This window comes from Equus asinus, chromosome 30 (genome assembly GCF_041296235.1).
Source record: "Equus asinus isolate D_3611 breed Donkey chromosome 30, EquAss-T2T_v2, whole genome shotgun sequence".
Lineage (NCBI taxonomy): Eukaryota > Metazoa > Chordata > Mammalia > Perissodactyla > Equidae > Equus > Equus asinus.
Genome location: NC_091819.1, coordinates 2198622 through 2211771, shown reverse-complemented (window position 1 = coordinate 2211771; position 13150 = coordinate 2198622). Strand labels below are relative to the sequence as shown.

Below are 13150 nucleotides of genomic sequence, written 5' to 3'. Positions count from 1 at the left end.
TCTTCCAGCAGCGGGAGCAGCGGCCGCAAACGCCGGGGACGCGGAGGATGTCCACTCCAGGGCGCCCTGCCCAGCGAGCATCAAAGACCAGCCGCACGGAACCCAGGGCGCGGGCGGGGCGCTAGGCTGCGCATGCTCCGCGGGCGGCAGGGCGGGGCTAGCGCGGCGGGGGCGGGGCCGCCCTCGCGGGAGGGCGCATGCTCAGTGCCCGCGTCGGCTCGCTCCGTCCCGTGCCGCAGCCGGAACACCGCAGCGGCGGCGGCGGCGGCTGCGGGGGCGGCCGAGGGGGGCCGGCTGAGGGGGCGGCAATCGAAGGGCATCCCCGCTGAGGCAGGCACTCAGAGCCTGGGACCCACGGCTTGTCGCACTGCCGCCTTCGCCGTCGGCGGGAGGAAGACGGGAGGCGGCGGCAGCGGCGGCGGGCGGAGACGGCGGCGGGGGGAGCGCTGAGGCGGGCCGGGCGGGCGCCGCAGTGGTTTCGGCGTTTCCCCGCGGCGTCTCCCGCGGCCGGCCACCCTCCACCCCGCCCGCGCGTGCGCGTTCGGCCTCCGCCCTCCGCCCACCGGCCGAGGGTCCCGCGGGAGGGCGGACGGACGGACGAACGGACAGACAGACGGGCGAACGAGGGGGCGGCGGCGACGATGGCGGGGACATTTTCCACAACGTGACTGAGCGAGCCTCCCCCCGTCACATTCCGGGCCCTTCCAGCCTCCGCCCTCGCCGCCCGTGTGACTGAGGGGAGACAAAGGGGAGGCGGCAGCGCCACGCGCGCGCTCGCGGGCGGACGGACGGACAGACGGAGGGACGGACGCGGCGCCGCCCCGCTCTCATGCCCGCCGCGCCGGCGGCCGCGAGGGTCCGCGCCGGCCCGTGCCCCGCGGGCGCCGCCATGTGAAGGAAGGCAGGGTCGCGCCGGGAGAAGATGGGGGATGCGGCGGAGCCGCGGGACGCGCGCCGGACGTTCCTCGTGCCGGCCATCAAGCCCTTCGACCACTACGACTTCTCGCGGGCCAAGGTGGCCTGCAACCTGGCCTGGCTGGTGGCCAAGGCCTTCGGGACCGGTGAGAGCGGCCCCCCGAGCGCGTCCGCGGGCCGGGAGGAGGGATGGGTCCAGGTGGTCCAGACCCGGCGGCCTGGGATGGGCGGCTGGGCTTTGGGGGGCGGTTCTGGGTCTCTGCGTGGGGTGGCGTGGGCTGGCGATGTTCCCCTTTGTGCCGCTCGCGTGTCCCCCCACCCCACCCCCAGGGTGATGACCCCGCCCGGATGCTCGGGGCGGGGTGGGGGTGGGGGGCTTCTCCATCCTGGGATGGGGGCGGCGCCCTACGGGATGCCCGCGCTGACCCCGGGGGATGCCGCAGCGATGTCGGGGTCCTCCTGGAGCCCGGCTCCTCCTCCTCCTGCACCTCGCGCTGTTAGATCGGTGGTCCCAGACGCCTCCTCGACTGTAGGGGGGCCGACTGTAGGGTGCTGTTGTCCTTGCGTGTTAGCAGCTGGGCGTCTTCCTTTTCCCAGACGTAGTTCGGCTTCCTAAATTAAGGGCAACAAAAACTCGCCACTGTGGATGTCTTTTGTTTTTGTTTTTTGGGTTTTTTTTTTTTTTTTGGATCCAAGAGTGTTTTGGGGGCATGTGCTGTTGACGCTGCCCTATAGGGCGGCAGCGATTCGGCGCTCCCCCTGCCACCCAGGCCCTGCGGAATAACAGGAAAAGGGCCTCCGCTTGTCACTCCTTCGCTGTCGCTTTGGGAGCCCGGCTTGTGGAACGCACCCCCCCCCCACCCCCCCAAAATTAGGGAGCTTCTCGTTTGAGGATGCTCCTGTAGGGTCACGTCGCCTGGGGCCTTTCAGAGTCGTTTTGTAAGGTTTCTGTGCCTCAGTTAATAAATTGTGGATGTATATACTAATCTGTTGAAAAGCTTCCTATTTACAGATTTTTCTCTGGATGTTCAATATAGGGTTTTTTTGGGGGGCAGGGAGGATGGCTTATTTCCCCTTTTGGGACGGTGGAAGTAGGTGGGTCAGTGGTTGTGTTCTTAGCGCTGGAAGGTACACGCCGAGTGTTTTCAGGACTGCACGTTTCAGTTTACTAGCAAACGAATCTGTGTCTGGGAAATTATTGGAGTTAGTTTCAAGGGAAACATCATGTGAACGTGATTTTAAATTTATGACAGCTTTTCGTTTCGTTTGAATTCTCAAGCTCTGATACTGAAGTAGAAGGATGTTAAAGGTTTTAAAACTGGCATCAGGAGTCTATAGTAGTAAAAGTCGTTTTGAAAGAATTGAAGTTTTGGAGATCTGTTTGGAACTAAGTGTGCAGAGTAGCACATTGCTGGAAGCACAGAGTGTTAGGGTGTTTTTATGTTTTGGAACCACTGATATCAGCGGTGAGAATAATAGCATACTGAAGCTAATATCCGTTTGGAGGAGAAATGGAAGCTGTTTAAGTATTTAGAAGAAGACGGAAAGAGAGAAATTTATGTAGTGATCTGCCTAGAAAAGCAGTGTGTACAAAACAGAATAACGAAAGTACTTTCTTTGGACGCTTGTCGTAGCGATGTCACAATGTTGCCCTGGATTCATACCGGCTGCTCTCCAGAAAGTGGCCTACTTTCTGGATGTCTGTCGGGCCCTTTTCCTGGATTCTGGACCACTTGAGGACCACTGGAAGAGAGGGTGAAAGGACCCTGGTCTGGGGCGTCTGTTGTGGGCAGGCTCTGTCCTCGGGGCTTTGCGTTGGGTTGTACTTTCAGGAGTCGCAGCCGCTCTGCGATGTAGGTGGTGTGTTCCCCACTTAAGAAAACTGAGGATGCCACTTAAACAGAGAGGTTGAACACCTCTCCTACTATCACACTTTCAGTGAGGCAGTGATGGGTTTCGATCGACTGCTTGACGCCAAAGTGTATGGCATTGCTGGAGACAGGCTCTGTTTATTTCCCCAGCAGCTCTGCAGATGGGTACTGTTCTGGTTTTGTAGACGAGGGAGCAGGCTCAGAGAGATGAGTTTGCTCGAGATTAAACACCTGGCAGGGGATGGTCCTGCATGCCAGCTCAGGTCTTTCTGACTCTGAAGTCTTTGCTCTTCACACCAAACTGCAGATTACTCTCTTTATCTGCAAGTGTGAAAAATGTGCCCATAGTACATGGAGGAAGTCTGTTTTTCCCCTTTTTCTGTAAAGAGTGTGCAGATCTTAATACACTCTCAGATAGTTTAGATGAATATTGTTGGTACCCACTTAACATTTGCCTTGGCGGCAGTTGGCATGGGTAAAGACATCATATTCAAAATGGAATGAAAAACAACTTTAGAAGACCTTAAGAGAGTGGCTTAGTAACAGGAAATTATTACATTGTTAAGAATATTACATTATTAAAGAATGTTTATTCTTTAATCAGTAGTCTTTCAAAGTATGTGTTTATATGGAGTGAATGGAAAAAAGGATTAATTTCTTTTGATATAAATATTCTTTATTTACTGGAGACACTGTTATGTAGCAAATGTTAATAGACAACATATTTCAAAGGTATTACCTAATAGTATTCAGCTAATCATTCCAAAAATTAGCCCAACTTTAAGTCACGATTTACTAAAACCACTTCTTTAATGATGACATATAGGGTCTTCAGGCACTGAGGTATTCTTTTTCCATCAGATACTTTCTAATTTTTGACATATTAAAAAGTAGTCACTTTTAGAACCATATGTTGTCTTAAATGACCAAAAGTCATTTAAAATGATAGCTAGAAATCAATTGTGGGCATAGAATGAAGTTATCGAACCACAAAAAAGAAATAAAGCACCAGGATTGTAGTACCTGGAAAGCAGATGGAGTATTTGCTTAATTTGGGATGTCAGGAGCTTTGAATCATTCTTCTCTTCACACTAAAAATATTCCAGAGAGCCCAAATCTTAAGTCTATTTTGTGGGAGAATGCATATACAGTTTTTTTTGCCCTCCCAGAGCCCCAGTACGTAGTTGTAAATCCTAGTTGCAGGTCTTTCTAGTTGTGCTACGTGGGACGCCACCTCAGCGTGGCTTCCAGGATCCCAGCTGGCCAACCCCAGGCCACCGAAGCAGAGCATGCGAACTTAACCACTCGGCCACGGGGCCGGCCCTGCAGATGCAGTTTTGATCAGATGAAAAAGAGTTTGTTTAGATGAATTTGAAACAATAGATATTCTAATTACTTTAAGCAAATTGCAAAAGCAGAGGGAATTAAATGTTCGTGCTGTCTGTGCTGCTGCATTTGAACAGCTTAACCCATTTCAGCAATGATGTTACTGGGTTTCCTCTAAGTGTTCTACTCCCTTAGATCCTTTGGGGAAAGCGGGAGGTGCACAACCTTTTATGACACTCCTCCTTACTAGATTCTTGAGTTTAGAGTTCTTAATATGAAATTTAAGGCTCACTTCCTAGTGTCAATTTACTATTTCAACTTTATCAACTATCATTCTCCCTTTCATACCATTAGTTGAGGAATATAAAATTGTTTGCTGGGGCCGGCCCGGTGATGCAGCGGTTAAGTTGCATGTTCCACTTTGACGGTCCCGGGATTGCCAGTTTGGATCCCAGGTGCGGACATGGCACCACTTGGCACGCCATGCTGTGGTAGGCGTCCCACATATAAAATGGAGGAAGGTGGGCACGGATGTTAGCTCAGGGCTAGTCTTCCTCAGCAAAAAGAGGAGGATTGGCAACAGATGTTAGCTCAGGGCTAATCTTCCTCAAAAAAAAAAAAAAACTATTTGCTATTGTAAATACACCTTGTTACATTTCACTGTGTATCCCAACACATTTTGTTGTCCAAGCCCTACGTAAGTTCTAACTCTTACGTGTATGTGAAGGTTGCGATGGCAGTGGGTAGCCCTGTGTCTAAGAGTGACTGATAGCAGAGAGGCCGGTTTGGGAAGTTACTGCAGGAGTCCAGGCAGGAGATCATGAGGGCTTGAGCAGGGTGGAAATGATGATAAAGCTGCTAATATTTATTGAGTGCTTACTCTGTGCCAAGCCCTTTTCATGTGTTATCTCATTTTAATCCTCATGACAGCCTAGAGAGGTGGAAAGTATTAATCATTCCAGTTTTACTGATGAGGGAAGCGAGGCCCAGAGGTTTAAGAACTCATCCAAAGCCACACAGCTTAGGGTGGGTGGGATCTGAACCCGGGGAATCTGACTTGAGTCTGTGCTCTTAACCACTATACCACAGGAGTAGAAGCCAAATTAATGGAAAAGAGGCAAAGATAGAAAAAGTGTTGCAGAGATTTAATCCCTAGTATTTCTAAATGACTGAATTTGGGATGCATGGGGGAATGGTTTAAATAAAATGGTAATACATTAGAGGATGAGGTCACCTGGGGTTTTTAGGAGCATGGGGTCACCTGAGGTTTTGGGATGTAGTGACTGGGAGGATGAATTGTGATGCTGTTGTCAGAGAGGGAGAGAGCCGCAAATTGGAATGAGAAGTCAGCTTTGTTTTTGGGAACCATGAACTTGATCTGTTGGCCAAATAGCTTATCTGAGAAATTCAGTGCAGTAGATAGGTATACATGTAGGTATGGAATATGATTGAGAAGTTGAGGCTAGAAATAACAATTTGGGAATCTTCTGTGTAGAGCAGTGTAATTGAAATTGGAAGTAGATGAGATTGTAGAGGGAGAGAAGAAACTTGAGACAGAATCTAGGGATTCTAGTGAACACTTAGAATGGTTTTGGGAGTGGGGCACGAGGTAAAGAGGCAGAAATAGAGCAATCAGAGAGTTAGGAATAGAATTAAGAAAGTATGATACTACTGAGGCTCTGGAAGGAGAAGGTTTCAAGGGGTGTGGTCTTATTAACAGTGTCAAATGCTACAGGTTTTTAAACCGTGCCTTTCCTCTAAGAGTTTGTGCTAGTAGGGGAGATAGGATAAAGGAATACCTATAGTGGAGTTCAGGAAATACATGAGCCGTGGAACTGGAGCAGTGACGTGCCGGGGTGCAGGGTGGGAGACGGGAGAGAGGTCACTTTCAGCCTCTTGACCTGTAAAGGACACCTCTGAAGTGGAGGTGGTAGTTAGACTAGACCCTGAAGGGGGTCAGGCTGGCATTGTAGATGGAGGAAGTGGTTTGTGTGCAGGCATGAAGTTGTGAAACCCAGGTAGTGTAGTGAGACAACACAGACCAGTTGCATTGGAAGAGGTTTATGTGATGAAGTGGTGGGAGACCTAGCTTGAGAGGCAAATTGGGACAGAATTGTTTGAAGGGCCAGGTTAAGGAATTTGGTATTTAGTAGGTAAGTAAATTATCTTAAGCACATTGAATTAAAAAAAACAGCTTTTATTGGACGTGTGATTTGTACTAAGTACAATTTTGAACATTTTACATGTATTATTTCTTTTACTCTGAGAATGACCTTATTAAGTAGATAGTATCTTATTTCTTCTTCTTCAGCTCTAAAGCAGGGTTTCCCAACCGCAGAACTATTGGCTTCTTTGTTGTGGGAGGCCGTCCTGTGCACTGTAGGGTTTTAGCAGCATCCCTGACCTCCGTCTACTAGATGACAGCGGTATTTCCCACCCCACTTCCACCCCACTTGTGACAACCAAAAATGTCTCCAGACATTGCCACATGTCTCCTGGAGGGCAAAATGACTTGAGAACCACTGCTGTAAAGATTGTAAGACACACTCAATTTAAAGATTTTTGGGGGGCCGGCCCCATGGCCAAGTGGTTAAGTTCACGCAGTCTGCTTCGGCGGCCCAGGGTTTTGCCAGTTCGAATCCTGGGCGTGGACATGGCACCGCTCATCAGGCCACGCTGAGGCCGCATCCCACATGCCACAACTAGAAGGACCCACAACTGAAAATACACAACTGTGTAATGGGGAGCTTTGGGAGAAACAGGAAAAATAAAAAAATCTAAAAAAAAGGATTTTTTGTACATTAAAGTACAAATTAATTATAAGACGTGATTTCACAAATATTCACGTGGAAAATAAGGATTTCGGAAATATGATAGTTTGCCCTTTTTAATGGGGAAGCAGGTTTAGAGGGGTTAGGCAACTTGCCGTTGATTGTCCAGCTTGAAGACGTGGAACGGGAAGAAGAGCCTGAGCCTTTATGATACTAAAGTTTGTGTTTTAGCCTCTATGTTGTACTTTTCCTGTGGTTCATTACAGTTTTATAGCATAGTACTGGGAGCGAAGGCATAAAGAAAGCATCACACCTTTCAAATGTAAGTCTTAAATTTTTTTGCAGAATTTAAAAGTATGTTTAATTTTTCTTGAACAAGCCTATTTATATTTGATTAGTTAGTACAGAAATGGGAAATAATATTTAGCATTGGTCTGTCACTTCTTTTTTAAAATTTATTTTTAATTTTTAAAATTCTTTGGTGAAGACTGGCCCTGAGCTAACGTCTGTGCCAGTGTTCCTCTTTTTGCTTGAGGAATATTGTTGCTGAGTTAACATCTGTGCCCATCTACCTCTATTTTGTATGTGGGATGCCGCCACAGCATGGCTTGATGAGCAGTGCGGATGTCCGAGCCCGGGATCCAAACCTATGAACCCCAGCCGCCGAAGCGTAGTGCATGAACTTAACCACTGTGCCACTGGCCGGGCCCCTGGTCTGTCATTTCAAGGCTTCCCTCGTACCTCCCGTGGATCTAGTTTTCCCTGTATACTAGTGTATGAACCTTTTCTATTGGTAAATTACAAAGAAGGATGTTTAAATTAAATACTGCACATTGATTAGTAGTGACAAGCTTGGTGCTTTAGCTGAGATAGTAATTGTTTTCATTGACCACATTTAGCGCTTTTTCTACTCATCTTGCATAGTTTTCCTTTTTTTTACACATCGACTCTTTGCCAGCATAACATTTTAGATTAAAGGGCTCTGTAGTAGTATCTTCCTAGGTCTCCCTCTACCACTTGCTCCCCTTTTTGGGGGTGCATTTTCCTAAAGTACTCTTCGTCTCAGTTTCCCTGCTTGCTCTAGGGTCATGATATTAAGTATCTCTATATGGCTTTGAGTTCTTTAGAAGAAAACATAAATTGCAAAGTGTTAGAATTTATCAGTCTCAGATTTAGGTTCCCTTTAGATATTCTGTTTCCCATTGTGGAATAGGATTATATTTCTTAGAATAATTTCAAAGAATTCTTTTTATTAAAAATATTTTTTCCTATGAACTAGGAGAAATAGAACAGTAGGTAGGAAAACAGGATAGGAAAGCACAGTAGAGCTGCGCTCTGCACTTATGCCTAGGAGTGTTTATGAAGGACCTGGGCCCTGTCTTCTTGAGCTGAAGAGATGGGATTTCAGTTAGCTGAAGGAAGTGTTCATCTCCCCACTCCATTTTTCACAGACACAGGTTCCTGGTATGTGCGTGATCTTAAAAGGTTATTTTGAACTTTGTTAACCCATTCCTAATCCTGTGCTTCACACCATTTTCTGTCCCTAAAATGAGAATTTCATGCAAATTTTAAGTACTTTGGGCTCTTGGAATAAAGGACATTTGAAACATTTGAAATATTTTAAAAGACCTTTGTCCTCAGAGAAGGCAGCTTTCAAAAGCAGATGGTTTCATTTCTGGTGGCTTTTTACTACTACTCTCAAGCTTCTCATTTTCAACTGTCTTCTCGTTTTTCCATTCTCTTTTTTGATGACATTCAAGTAAAGAGGTTGCTGACCTGGTAAATTTTTCTCTAATTTATGTGTTTTGTAGAATTCTAACAGATTTTGAAAGAGCAGAAATGTCTTTTTTTAAGCTATCTCAATTTTTTTTTACATAGATGCTAGAGGTTTTGATTATAAGTTCTTAAAAATTTACTTTTTGACACTTAGAAATGTTTTTTGAATAGGTGAGGCTGGCACAGATTCAGCTCAGACGGTATAGAACGATCGATGTAGGGGCCGGCCCGGTGGCTAGAGGTGAAGTTCTCCCACTCCACTTCGGTGGCCAGGGTTTTGCTGGTTCGAATCCTGGGTGCGGACATGGCACCGCTCGTCGGGCCACGTTGAGGTGGCGTCCCACATGCCACAACTAGAAGGACCCACAACTAAAAATTCACAACTATGTACTGGGAGGCTTTGGGGAGAAAAAGGAAAAATAAAATCTTTTTAAAAAAAAAAGATCTATTGAAAAGTCTCCTTCCCACCTGGACCCAGAGCTACTCAGTTTCTGTCTTAAGCCAGGTGACGTCATTGGAAACTGTTTTTCAAAAGCTCTCTTGGCATACACTTAAAAATGGCTAAAATGGTAAAGCTTATGTGTATTTTATCACAATAAAAAAAAGATCACTTGGAAACAGTAGAAAATGTATTGGGGGAGACTAAGAGTTATGAAGGGGAAAGACAGTTACGAAGTTATTCTGGTGCAGGTGAGAGAGGATGGCAGCTTGAATTTAGATGGGAGCCGTGGATATGGAAAGGAGTGGGTGAAGCTGGAAGATGAGATTTGGTGATTGATTGGTCATGTGGAAGGAAAGGTGAGATGGTGGGAAGTGCTAAGATTGACTCTTTCCTGAGAAAGGGAACAGTGGCAGAGGGCCAAGTTGTGTGTGTGAGAGAGACAGGGTGGGAGAGACAGTGTTGGGTCTGAGGAATAACTAAAACGGTGGTGTGTGCCGTAGGCCCTTGAAAATTCGTATGTGGAGCTCAGGAGATCTCACGGGTGAGACTTAGGTGGTGATTAAAATAAACAGCGTGAGTAACTGCTAGTGACTTTAAAGTGACTGTGATGAGAGAAGGGGCCCCAAGACAGGAGAGCCAGCAAAGGGGCCAGACATAGAGTACCAACGAGGAAGAAAGAAAATCGGGCGGGGATGGAATCTCTAGCCTAGGGAAGAGGACATTGAGGATGAGGGAGTATGAGGTGCAGCTGAGAAAGACTGATAAGCAAGAAGAGGTCTCACAGAATCTGCTGGATTTAGCAGCAATGAAGTTATTGATGACTCGGCTGAGAACATGTTGAGGGAATGTGGAGGCAGCACTGTGACTAGAGGAGGTGAAAGTGAATGGGAGGTTGTATCAGGATGTCTTCACTTATAGTAACAGAATATCCGACTCAAATTGGCCAGCAGTAAAGAGGATTTACTGGCTCCTTCAGCTCACAAAGTTCTGAGGTAGGACGGGCGTTGGATCTGGTTTCCTCGGGGATCCGGCTCCAGTTCTCGGTGCTTCCCTGGCTGTGCCCCCCTTCAAGTGTGAGTTTCCTTCTCAGGCTGTTTCTCTCCTGGTGGCAAGTGGCTGTGGTAGTTCCAGGCCTCACATCCCTGTACCGCACCATTCAGCTCTTCCCTAATCATCGAATGGAAGTTCTCTACTCTCCTCTTGCTTTTTTCTTTCTCTTTAAACAAAGCCATTTGATTATAGAAAATCTTGAATATATACAACGACAGTAAATCTTCATGTGCTTTTCACCCAGCCTCCACAGTCCACAACTCATGGCCAGTCTTGATTCATCTGTGAACAGGCCCCTCCACCCCCGCATTGCCAATTATGTGAAGCAAATCCCGGACATCATATCATTTCATCTATAAATATGTTTCTATATTTATGTATGTTTATAATTTATATATTCATATATATTTATATAAAATATAAATATATGTGCGTGTATCTCCAGAATCAAGGACGGACTCCCTTTTGAAACGTAGCCGTGGTACTGCCATCGTCACAGCACTCTTCATCACACGACTCCACGTCGTTGGTATTAAGATTTCTGTCTCAAATCTTTGTTTTTTTTGTCTTTATTTTTTTGTTTTACAGTTCATTTGTTCCAGTCAATATCCAAATAAAGGCCATAGTTTGTAATTGAGTGGAATGTCTCTTTAAGTTTGCTTAACATATAGACTCCCCCTCCATCTAATTTTGTCTTCCTTGCAGTTTAGTTTTTGGAGAAACCAAAGTATTCTGTAAAGTTTCTCACAGTTTGGATCTTTGTATATTGTTTGACACATTTCTCTTTGTCCCCTGTATTTCTTATAAATTGGTAGTTAGATCTAGCAAATTGTATGGATTCAGATTTTTTTTTTCATACTTCATAGGTGATGTGTACTTCTCCTAGGAGGCACGTAATGTCTCATTGTCTCTCTTTCTATCATGACTTCTTCATTTATTAGCTGGAATACTCCTTTAAAAGAGATTTCTTTCCCTTTATTAGATATTTGGTTACCCTCTGTGGGAAATTACCTTGATGAATGGTAGCCTCCAAGTATACTACCAGGCACACTGCCCCAGACATCATGGAATGGAAAGGCTCATAGAGCAAATTAAAATGCTTAAGTCATATGGTTTGTTACAGCAGTTTACACTGAGAAGCAAGGGGAATGGGATGGGGTAAGTTAACGACACACTTAGGATGGAGTGCAAGGAGGGAGAAAGAACCACGCTCTGAATCCTGTGGTATGCAGTGTTCATGTGTCCGTCTCTTTCTGTTGCCTTAGCCTTCCCCGCTCATGGTGGGGTCACAGGGACCAGAGTTGAGGTTTGCATAAGAAGGCCCACAGTGACACCCGGACCAGTGATACACACTTGCTGTATCAGAGAGACATGGGGCTCACCTGTCTGCCATCGCTGTAGCTTGCCAGTCAGCCTGATGAACAGCCGTGGGTTTTGTGTTCCTTGGGCAGAGGACACGTAGGCCAGAATGGGTGTCACGAATGGCTGGCCACATTAAGGACTCATGAATATTAAGTGTTCATGTATATTTAGTGTTCATTGCCTCTTGTTTCTTCAGTCTCATGCATATTTAATATATCGTGAGTTTTTAGTATTTTGTATGTTTAGTATCATGAATATTTAGCACCTACATAACTTATGAATATTAGGTATCTTATTTTTTTCTATCCCTTGTTTAGCATATATATGCCACTAACTACTTACCTTTATTTAACACATTCTCTGAATTCTGTCTATGCCTAACACACTTTTTGCTTGCTAGTAGTTGCCTGTAATTAAAATATCTTAAAAGATTTCACGTATGTTTTACAAGCTATAAACTTATTCATCTTTTGTAATGGAATTGAATAGTCTCGGAAGTACATTACACTGAGGTACAGGGTAGGCAGGATAAATGCTATGTTCTTTCCCTTTATTGGAGGGAAATTGGACCAAACTGAATGGGTCAGTGGCTCCTAAGAATCTGAAAGGGTGGAAAGAGTAGAGAGAAAGAGCATTCTGAACAGAGTGACCAGAATGCAAAGGCAAAGCCTTTATATTAGAAGAGAGCGTGGTTTCCAGGAACAGCACGTTGCTAGTGGGGATGCATAATACGAGGAGATGGGTGGGGCAGGATCATTCCTCTCTGGCAGGTCAGAGGAGGAAGTTGGAAGTCATTGGAAACCCTAGGGTTTGGTGGTGGTGTGTGTGACATGATCAGATTTGCTTATGGGAAAACAGCGAGTCCTGGCTGTAGTAGAGAATCATTTGAAGCGAGGTCAAACGTGAATGTGCGAAGACAAATTTAGGAGTGAAGACAGTAATTGAGATGAAGCGTACTGATAGCCAGTCCCCGGAGATGTGAGTTGAGGCTGTGAGAAGGGGCAGTTTGTCTGGGGGCTGAGGGAGAGGGAGGCGTCAGTGATGACTCTAGGTGTCTGGCTTGTGCAACTAGATGGATGGTGGGGTAGTTCATTGCTGTGGGGAACACTAGAAGGTGATCAAGTCTGGGGGCAAAGGATTGATTTGGGGCATTTTGAGGTTTCCTAACTTTTTTCAGCATAATTTTAAATGTGTAAGTATAGTACAAAGAACTCTCAAATACCCTTTGTGATAATTCTTTTCCTTTACTAAAATGTATTTTTATCTTATAAAAACAAAAAGCCAGTTGTTTTATAGACTGTCCCCCAATTTGGATTTGTCTAATGTGTCTTAAGGATTAAATTCAATTTCTGCAAATCTGACGGGACTGCCACAGAAGAGGTGCTTTATCCTCAGTAGCTTGTATCAGGAGGCACATAATGTTTGGTCCTGGTTGGTGATGTTAATTGGGATCACTTGGTTAAAGTGGTATCTGCCACTTTTCTCCACTATAAAATTATTTTTCATTTTTAATAAATAATTTATGGGGAGATAATTTGAAATAACCCTGTTTATCAAACTTTTATCCACCGTTTTAGCATCCAGTAATAATTCTTGCTTGAATCAGTTATTACTGTTATTTATTACTGTTGTTTTTC

At 45.7% G+C, this 13150-nt stretch overlaps 1 protein-coding gene across 6 annotated transcripts in view; it reads left to right on the top strand.

Annotated features, from left to right (window-relative positions):
• Positions 1-411: 411 nt before the first annotated feature.
• Positions 412-13150, top strand: part of CAMSAP2 (calmodulin regulated spectrin associated protein family member 2) — a 112707-nt gene continuing 99968 nt past the window's right edge. For 2 of the 6 annotated variants that reach the window (XM_044763004.2, XM_044763003.2), the window contains exon 1: positions 562-1061. In XM_044763004.2, the coding sequence (XP_044618939.1) occupies positions 923-1061 (139 nt within the window). In that variant the 5' untranslated portion in view covers positions 562-922. Of the gene's footprint in view, positions 1062-13150 lie in introns of all 6 variants that reach the window. The other 4 variants (XM_044763006.2, XM_044763005.2, XM_070501704.1 and 1 more) reach the window with 4 other exon arrangements.